This window comes from Schistocerca piceifrons, chromosome 9, assembly GCF_021461385.2.
Source record: "Schistocerca piceifrons isolate TAMUIC-IGC-003096 chromosome 9, iqSchPice1.1, whole genome shotgun sequence".
NCBI classification, from domain to species: Eukaryota; Metazoa; Arthropoda; class Insecta; order Orthoptera; family Acrididae; genus Schistocerca; species Schistocerca piceifrons.
Genome location: NC_060146.1, coordinates 137,605,569 through 137,615,892, shown reverse-complemented (window position 1 = coordinate 137,615,892; position 10,324 = coordinate 137,605,569). Strand labels below are relative to the sequence as shown.

Here is a 10,324-nt window from a genome sequence, read left to right as displayed (position 1 = left end):
TGTAGGTCCAAGTATTTAAATCAATGACTGAAGTGTCTTACTCGTTGTTTTGATGGTTTTAAAACTGCTTTCATAACTGTAATTGGTTATTTCAAGCTGTAATCTTAATGAACAAGATGTTTAAATTTTTTATTTAATTTCAACTGATGGTTGGTTCAGAGTGCTTTGCTTAAACAGTATTAAATTAACTGGTATATGTCTTTCAAAAAATTGTGCCAAATTTTCTTCGTGGGGTCCTCTGGTAAATACAAGCAATTATTCAGAATGAGATTTTCACTCTGCAGCAGAGTGTGCGCTGATATTTTCTATTTAGACCGAATTTCATTTTTAATTTTTTATTCAGATGCTTATTTTGAATGTTATGATTTCAGTGGCACAGTTAATTTTCATTTGGGCAGCTGATTCTAACAATATAGTTCGATACATATAAAATTTTCTGAGCTAATCAGCGTAATTCCATATAGTGACACATGCCAACAGAAGGTTAAGCATTCCCACTTTCCTCTAAAGTATTTTAAATAGAAAGTTCCTCTAATTTGAAATGTGGTGCTTATTCATAAAAACAAGAGGACTCACGTTGTGTGAGGGTAATAGTTCCATGTATTTTTCTAAATTTATGACTAGCAACATTTTCTATAAATAAAAATCACGTAAGTTCTTGGCATTCATAAAGAACAGTAAATTCCAACTTTAGCATTTTCAAAGCAATATGTAATTTAAAGAATAACAGTTTGTTGTTACATCTATCTAAAACTAGTTGAATGTCACCCAAAATTGGTAGCCGCCATCTGAAAGAACATGTGTAACATCTATGTTGAGAGCAGTCATGGTGTTGATGCATGCCGCCGTCATGCACGTTCTGAATGCTAAACTCCATCCACTGGAAGCTGTGAGATTCATTACATGTCCACCCTTGGAATGAAAAAGGTCACCAATAAATGTGATTTGTGCAATCTGTACTATTTTTCAAAGTAAAAATGGAACTAAGTTGTCATCAGAGTGAGGCACTGGTGGACACAGTGGTCTAATTATGGACTGACTTAATTCAACTACCATAGTGTAATCGTCTTTATTAAACTACTACAGGTTAGTGATAATAGTGAACTCAGTCGTTTTTGTACAAAATGTGAACACTATTTCTGTCCCACAGTGGCACATTCAGCTTCACCACTGGATTGTAACTGTTAAACATTGTTGGTTATGGCCTCAATAGTTGTGCTAATATTTTTTCATAGTAAATAAACTGGTTACACTTAATAACTGATCTTTGAAGGGAATAAATAGTGTATTAATATTATCAAAAATATGGTGTCATGCACATCACTGAACAAATATCGTCCCACACACATTTAAACTTTCAGCTTTAAGGTGATTGAGATTGGTGCTACTGAGAACGAGACTATGAAATTCTGGTTGGTGTCATCACATAGTCACTGTTCCTCTTTCCAATAGCTCAGATCCACCTCAGGAATGAGAGTGCAGTCTATTGCTGGATTCCTGGAAAAACAATATTGCCAATGACAGGACATAAAGTCAGATCTTGAGGAACAGTTGTTTGACACAAATGGATCAGAGAACTCAGTTACACACAAGAGGCAGCCAAGATCTAAGTTGAAATGCAGTGGGGAAAAGCAAGAATGGACTAATAGTAATAACAAAATGGATCAACATATGGATATTGTTAGTTTTCTATGTGAGTTGGGATCTTCCACTACATTTCAACATACCTGCCCTCACTGCTGACATAGTTTACCATCTCATGGTTAATTCATTCTTACATTCATTTATCATATCCCAAAGATACCATCAAAAAAGAGAAAGACAAGCAAATCCTGGAAAGTTCATATGTATAGTGTGTGAGTATTGACAATAATTCATCACTGTAATGCTTAACACTGGTCATGTTTAAACTGAGCAAGTGTACAGTAACATAGTAAATTAGAAGAAAAGCTACTAATCTGAGAAAGGCTGCTGCCACCTCTGTTTTATAATGATTGCCATTTATCTCCTGTCAAAATACATTTAGAAATCCACTTACGTGTCATTGACTTTCTTCAAACTGTTGGCCTGTATTCTGGTTATGTTATCTGAGTTGTCACAAATTATCCTGGACATGGTTACCTTTTTAATTTCATTTATCTGATCTGCAAACAAGCCAGACAAAAATTAATCTGAGACAATGTAATAAAAGCATATCAGAACTGGGATTCCACTATGTTTAGATACATGACTTAGTTTGAAAGCAAAGATGCAGAGATGTGCTTACAAAACTAGTGCAATATAAATCACCACCTTAGCTCAGATTGCTAAAGCATGCCTATCCAGTGGTGCTTGAATAAGAGAGAACTGGGTTTTCATTCCCTCTTTCACCCTTTCACACATCACGTTCTGCAAATCTCAAGATGAAGGAAACACAATAGAGATGAGAAATATGTCAAGTTATATGTCAGCAGAAAGAAGTATGCTACTGTAAATTGTAGTAAGAACAAATTATGACTAGTGATAAACCATTCATATCAATAACTATGGGAACTGCTTCCCTATTACTTTATATACAAGGGTCATTCTAAAGTTAAAAAAAAAAAAAAAAAAAAAAAAAAAAAAATTAATAGACGAGCTGTGCAATTCTCCCCCTACTCCATGTCTGTGTTATACACCTTCCTCATCAAGTGTGCCATTATGACGATAACAGACGCAGGAGTTGTTTCAAAATGTATAACAAATTGTAACAATCTCGTCAAGTTTGAGATAAAATAACCAACGTTTATAGAAATTTGATGAACAAAGCTTCAATTTGAATATAGTGCATCATATTTAATATTAGATGAACGAATATTCATGCAGAGAAACGATTAGGCCAATGTTCAGTTGTGATTGACAAACTCAAATCAAGGATTAAGGAAGATATTCAACACAATAAATGTTTCACTGTTGATGGACTGAGCATATGCTTTCGATCAGTTGTTTATCACATTGCTAGCGATAATTTGGGCTATAGAAAAGTGGGTGCCAGGAAAGTTCCTCAACTTTTGATAGATGAACATGAAAAACAATTAATGGGAGTTGCACTGACTTTTCTCACTCAGTATGACAAGGGTGGTAAGGAGTGTTTGAACCATATTGTTACTGACGATGAGACCTGTGTTCTGCATAGAAGTCCAGAGACAAAGTGCCAGTTAATGGAATGACATCATTGTCAATCCCCAACAAAACAAAAGAAGGCAAAGAAATTCTGAACATGAAAAAGATTATGATCACTGTGTTTTGGGATTCAAAGGGTGTTCTACTCATCGACTTTATGCTTGGAGGAGAGATTATAAATGCAGCAGCCACTGTCAGACCATTCACCAACTATACCATACCATTCAAGAAAAATGGTTCAGATTACAATCCAGCAGTGTAGTACTTCTTCATGATTAACACTCATATTTACTCTGCTGCATTGACAAACGATTTGATCTGGCAATATAAGTGGGAAGTTTTAATCATCCACGTTATATCCCATACTTGGCCCTGAGTAATTACCATTTTTTCCCAAAATGAAGAATGGTTTTGGCAGAAATCACTATGGGAATGACAATGAACTGAGAAAAGATGTTATTGAATCCTTGGTCACAATCGAGTACACCTAATGCAAAGAAAACCTTGTGGAGTAGTACGACAAATGTTTAAATTTGAATGCAACAGATAAGATATCAAAATAAGTTTTCTTGTATTGTCTTGAACAACATTGTATGATAAAACAAATATTATTTACTGTTAAATAACCCTGATTTTTTAATGTATATTAACAGAGGAACAGTTACTTCGAAGAAAGCCATTGATCCTCTTCTTATACTACACAGTTGCTGTTTTATCTAATACTTCAAACATAGCAAAATTTACCCAACAAGTCATCCACAGTAAATATGTTGCTTTATATGTTCTCCAAGCATTTGTTGCATTCATTCATTATGAAAATCCGAGATTTTGAAAATATCAAACATTATCGTTATCAGGACCAATTGATTGTCAAAGTCGAAGTCGAATCACACAGATGTAAGTGATGCAGTAGTGCTTCCTATGGCCAAAGATTATCTTAATACCAATGATGAAATGTGATGCATAGCATATTTGTTTCCATCAAAATGTACAATACGTACAGCTATGTACCCAGCAAAGCAAGAACACAGGCACTTCATGCGTTTATGTCCTATATTATCCATCACAATGCAAAAACAGATGCTGTGAGTGACATTTCATCATTGGCATCAATGGAATCTTTGGTCATAGTTTACTCTAACAATAATAGGAAAAACACAGGGTCTAGTCATAGAGTCTGTATTTCCATGGAGTAAGCATAGTTTATTGTTTTTATTCTATGTTCCTTGATTTACTGTGCATGTTCTCAACATCAAACGAGGCTAGTCACGTGATATTGGAATGACACTGCTCATCTACAATTTGCAGTAATGGCGAACCTTGAATGTTTCACATATTTTCCTTGTTTCATATACGTTTCTACATGTTTGAGTTTTAATATCAGCCACAGTGCAGTGCTGTCATTACTACAGAAATGCAACAGACACACTTTCAAATATGTAAGAATTTGGACACACTGATGGGTGCCGTAAATTAGTTGCAGTCAGTATGTAAACTTTTACCAGATAAGGTACAGAAATTGTCAATGCAACTAGATAATTGAAAACTTCTTGGCAGATTAAAACTGTGTGCCCGACCGAGACTCGAACTCGGGACCTTTGCCTTTCGCGGGCAAGTGCTCTACCAATTGAGCTACCGAAGCACGACTCACGTCCAGTACTCACAGCTTTACTTCTGCCAGTATCTTGCAGAACTAGCACTACTGAAAGAAAGGATATAGCGGAGACATGGCTTAGCCACAGCCTGGGGGATGTTTCCAGAATGAGATTTTCACTCTGCAGCAGAGTGTGCACTGATATGAAACTTCCTGGCAGATTAAAACTGTGTGCCCAAACAAGTTCTGCAAGGTTCGCAGGAGAGCTTCTGTAAAGTTTGGAAGGTAGGAGATGAGATACTGGCAGAAGTAAAGCTGTGAGTACCGGACGTGAGTCGTGCTTCGGTAGCTCAATTGGTAGAGCACTTGCCGCGAAAGGCAAAGATCCCGAGTTCGAGTCTCGGTCAGGCACACAGTTTTAATCTGCCAGGAAGTTTCATATCAGTGCACACTCCGCTGCAGAGTGAAAATCTCATTCTAGATAATTTAAATTTAAACACTACATTTCTGCAAAAGGAGTGGGAATTATAGGATAGGGCTGAAGCAGGTATGCTAGACCGAGGTAATACCTTTGCACAAAAGATAGTTGAGGAACATATAACTCACGTGGAATTAGTCAAGGAGATGATGAAGGAGAAAGAGAATGAATTGTTGGCTAGGTTAGATTCGGGCATTAAAGCAGTGGATGAAAAGTTGCGGAGTAGCCTGATCAATGTTGCAAAAGTAATTAAAGAAAATCCGAGTCCAAGCAGCCAAATGCCTACATCAATATACTGCAAACCACCGTGAGGTGCATGGCTGAGGGTATGTTCCATTGTACCAGTTATTTGGGTTTCTTCGTGTTCCATTCACGTGTGGAGCGGAGGAGGAATGATTGGTTTGAATGCTTCTGTGCATGCAGTAATTATCCGAATCTAATCCTTGCAATCCCTATGTGAGCTATACATAGAGGGTTGTAACTGCTGCTGACTACTGTACCTTCATGCAGCCATACTCAGAATATAATCCCATGTACCAAAAAAATGCCACATTGTCAACAGACAGTTGCAGTGTTACGTGGCTTAATGCTTAATTACAGACTTACTATTTTATCAGTTGATTTGTTTTCACCACGTAACGCGCGCTGTTTACGTCCTTCTTCGTTGCTGAGCAATGTATCACTTTTCGTTCTGACGCCGCAACTCTTCCTTTCCTATATCTTTACTACTTTTTACCTATATAAATGATGAACTATTGGTTTTGCCGTTTAACAACTTTTTAATAACTGTGGAAGTATATAGGCATCGGATCCCACCTAATGTGTCACCCGCCTATACGTTTTACATGAACCTTTCAAGACTCGATCGATCTGTTTACAAAGGGAAAGTAGAATATCTCTTCCTTTGACGTTGTCCAACAACGACCTAGGAAGCTCGACGCCCTTGCGGCCCAGGATCTTCCATGGCTGACGGTAGTTTGCAGCATTCATTTTATTCCTTGCCCACTTGCCGCTACGTCGAACTTTCGTGGTGATCGTTGGGCAACATAAATAAACTTTCTTCCCACAGTATTTCTCAAAACCCAAAAACAAACTTAAAGAACATAATAATAATAACTGTTCTTACAATTATTCGTATAAGTCTTGGTCGAATTAATGAGTGGTGGGATAGGCCTAAGCCTTGTGACACCACACAGTGTTACATGTCTTTCCACTTTATTACCTGATGAAGGTTTATTACGGCATAGACAGTTCCTTATTTTTTCATTGGAAGGCAAAAGAATGAACCCAGTGATGTTTACAAGGGCCTTTCGTAATGCGTTGCCTAGAAACTGGGAAGAGACACAAAAGGTCTGTTTTGATGTAGGATACATGCAAGATGGTGTCTCGCTATGAGTCACAGATATGGCAGATAGATGGCACATTTATGAACAGTTCAAGAGAGCACTTTTGGATAAATTTTGGTCTCCCATGGTACAGGAGAGGTTGCACCGTGAAGTTTTCAATCCATCACCATTCAGCAGCAAACATGGGGACAGCTAAGAAAATACTCTGAGAAGTATTTAAATAGAACTTGGTACTGTTCAAACCCATTCTTCCATGTGGAAGTGCTACGGATTTTGAAAAGCCGTCTGCCTGCCCACATCTGCGAACAGTTAATTACCATTCCACAACATGATCTAGAGTATTTTTTATCAGTATTTGATTCTGCCCACCTTATTTATGAGGAAGGACCAGTGCAAACACAAAGTGGCAGCACACCGTTTGAGTCCCCAAGATTGCCAAACAGCAAGGTGGAAATGGTAACAATAATCAACAAGGTTGCCAACCACACTCACCTTGCAGCAATGGCAATAGATCAATGGAAAAGACCAAAAATATAAACAAGGTTATGAGGACCATCAGGGTCAAAATTTTAACCAGTCGGCTTATACTGATCAGAGATTCTACAGCCAGCAGGTGTAGAATGCACAGCCAACTAATGGCAACAACCAGTCTGACAGCTGACAAGGGCAAAACGCAAACAGACAATCAAACAACCCACCAACAGCTGATTATATTCAACATAATGAGAATTACATTTCAAATAGTGGGCAAGTCCATTGAGATTTTGAATCGAGAGCTACACAAGACACCAACTAGAGAAACCAAACCCACAATGTACACTTAGCTGACATCACCTCAAATGAGGAGGTTAATACCCCAGTTACCCAGGCCCCTGTCCAATGTCGAATGAGGGGGGTAAGGGCATAAAGCTGATTAAAAACTGTTTTATTAGATATGATCAGAGCAGAGATATCAAAGATGAATTGTGCCAGGAAGATACCACTAACCATTAAAGGGAAGGTGAGGAAACAGTGCAAGCAGTAGTTAACTCCCAGATATTTGACTTAAATGTAACTATGGTCCTAGATACCAATGCCCCAACTTAAGTGATATCTCAGGACCCTGTATATCAGGCATAATATAAGTTTAACTGAGGTCTCATACAACCAAACCACAAGAGGTCAAACCAGATACTATACATTGCTTATAAGAGCGCCAAGCATGTGTGCTCATGGTGCATTTGCACTTGATCATGAGATACACATTGTTTTACACATATTCACTGACACAATATTCATAGTGACATATTTATACACATAACGTACAAGAATGATATCCTGAAGTGAAAAAGGTGTAAGTCATAAATACTGAATGACAATCATTGCAGATATTTTGAAACAATTGATGTTGATGTCTTGTGTAACACAGTGATGTACAGTCAGAATTTTCCAGTAGGTAGGAAACACTAAATAAGTGAGTTAACACAGAACGAGTAAATTTTCATGAAGAATATACTCAGTGGTTATATTATAGATAAACAAAGGACTTTAGTAACAGAGTAAAATATATGTCTGTTTGTGTCTGTATATGTGAGGATGGATATATGTGTGTGTGTGTGTGGGTGTGTGTATACCTGTCCCTTTTTGCCCCTAAGGTAAGTCTTTCCACTCCCAGGATTGGAATGACTCCTTACCCTCTCCCTTAAAACCCACATCCTTTCCCTCTCCTTCCCTCTTTCCTGATGAAGCAACCATGGGTTGTGAAAGCTTGAATTTTGTGTGTGTATTTGTGTTTGTTAGTGTCTCTATCAACATACCAACTCTTTCGTTTGGTAAGTTACATCATCTTTGGTTTTAGATATATTTTTCCCACGTGGAATGTTTTCGTGGCATTCAATACGTAATGCAACAATTTTTTTTTCTCAACCAATATCAGTTGAAAAAATGTGGAATTTGTTGGGGACATTGTGGAGTATTCCTGCTTCAGCCCCCACAATTTCATGAAGTTTTGATATGTAGCGGCACTATGCATAAGTCTTCAAAATGGCGTCTGTAACAGAGGCGCATTCCAAGCAGAGAGCTGTCATTGAATTTCCTTTGGTGAAAACAAAATCATTGCAGATATGAAAGGCGCTTGGGCATTGAACAAAGGCATGGTGAGTTGTTAGATGAGGTTTCTGGCATCATGGCAACAGGGTGGCGCCAACCTTTCCAATCTCCTGCATGCCAGCTGGCTGCTCACAGCTGTGACTCCTACAGTGTTGGAAAATGCACAAACTCTCATTTGAGGTGACAGATGGATCACAATCAAACACCTTGTCTCTTGACTCAACATCTCTGTTGGTGTGCTGGCACACTCATCCACCAGTTGACACATTCAAAGGTGTATGCTCATTGGGCTCCTCACTGCCTAACAGAAGGTCATAACAGCCAAAAAAGGACCATGTGCAGAATTGCTTTCAAGTTATGAGACTTATCATGAAAATTTTTTGTCAAAAATTGACACGGGTGATGAAACATGGGTTCATTAGTTCAAACAGAAAATGAAACAGCAATTTGTGGAGTGGTGTCACATCACTTCACCTCCAAAGAAACAGTTCATGCCACACCCTCAGCCAGTAAAGTCATGGAGACAGTCTTGTGGGACTCTCAGGGGTTATTATGTTTCATGTCCACCCTCATGCTGCAATGACCAACTCTGAAGTGTATTGTGCTGGTCTTAGGAAATTGAAGAAATGACTTCAACATGTTCATCGCCACAAAAAATGCAAATATACTTCTTCTCCATGACAATGCAAGGCACCATACAAGTTTTTGCTCCTGGTGGAGGTCATGAAATGGCATTGGACTCTACAGCCCTGATCTCCAACCTTCCATTTGGCCCAATGAAGGCAGCATGCTGCAGAAAGTAGTACATGGATGATGGGTAGGTTACTGATGCAGGAAGACATTGGCTCTCCTCGACCAGTAGAGTGATACCATGTGAGCGTATGGACCTTCCCAGTAAGGTGGTGTAAGACTGTTGATTGAACAGAGATTATGTTGAAAATTAGAGTTTAGTAGCCAAAACAATGGTGAATAGTACTGCATGTTTGAGTCTTGAATAAATACGATCTGTTTCAGAAAAAAAAGTGTTGCATTACTTACTGAACACCCTCGTAAACAAACACTCACATTGCAATTTCTCAAAACAGCATACTGGCACTCCAAAAGACAGTAAAAATTAAACTATTTATTATTTTATATATATGTAAAGTTACTGAGTATTTGCAATGTAACTAACAAGTAACCTGATGCAATTGTTGACAAATGGTATTATGATATTTTGTAAAGTTTCAATTTGACAACTTATTTATATCAAATTACTGTTTATTTCAAACTTGTTACCACAATTTGTCAAACCAGACTCATGAAGAATCATTAATTTCAATTGTAAGTTTAATTATGTACATTTCCAAGAATACAGAAAAACATTTGTAATTTTTGTACATTATATAAGCATGAGAGGTTGTGCAATCAATGAAAAGCAAGATAAAAGGTGATATTATTCAATGTATATTTAAGAAAAGAGACACTGGAACATCTAAATGGGAACTTTTTAAACATACATTCACCCATAGGAGTAACTTTTTGCAGTGATTTTTTGAAGGATATCAGTTCCAAATGGAATACACCTTTTTTTTAGTCTTCTTTTGCCAGATTACATGTAGCTTGACTCATCTCACTCCACAACACTAAACACAACAGAACACAAAAAGAACTTCATGATGGGATTCGTGGAACAAG

General features: G+C 37.7%; 1 protein-coding gene across 1 annotated transcript in view; it reads right to left on the bottom strand.

Annotated features, from left to right (window-relative positions):
- Positions 1-582: 582 nt before the first annotated feature.
- LOC124717212 (peroxidase-like) overlaps positions 583-10,324 on the bottom strand; it is a 216,143-nt gene continuing 206,401 nt past the window's right edge. The window contains exons 13-14 of the mRNA XM_047243999.1: positions 2,039-2,144; positions 583-1,497 (exon numbers count right to left, since the gene is read on the bottom strand). Coding sequence (XP_047099955.1) covers positions 1,431-1,497; positions 2,039-2,144 — 173 coding nt within the window. The 3' untranslated portion in view covers positions 583-1,430. The remainder of the gene's footprint in view (positions 1,498-2,038; positions 2,145-10,324) is intronic.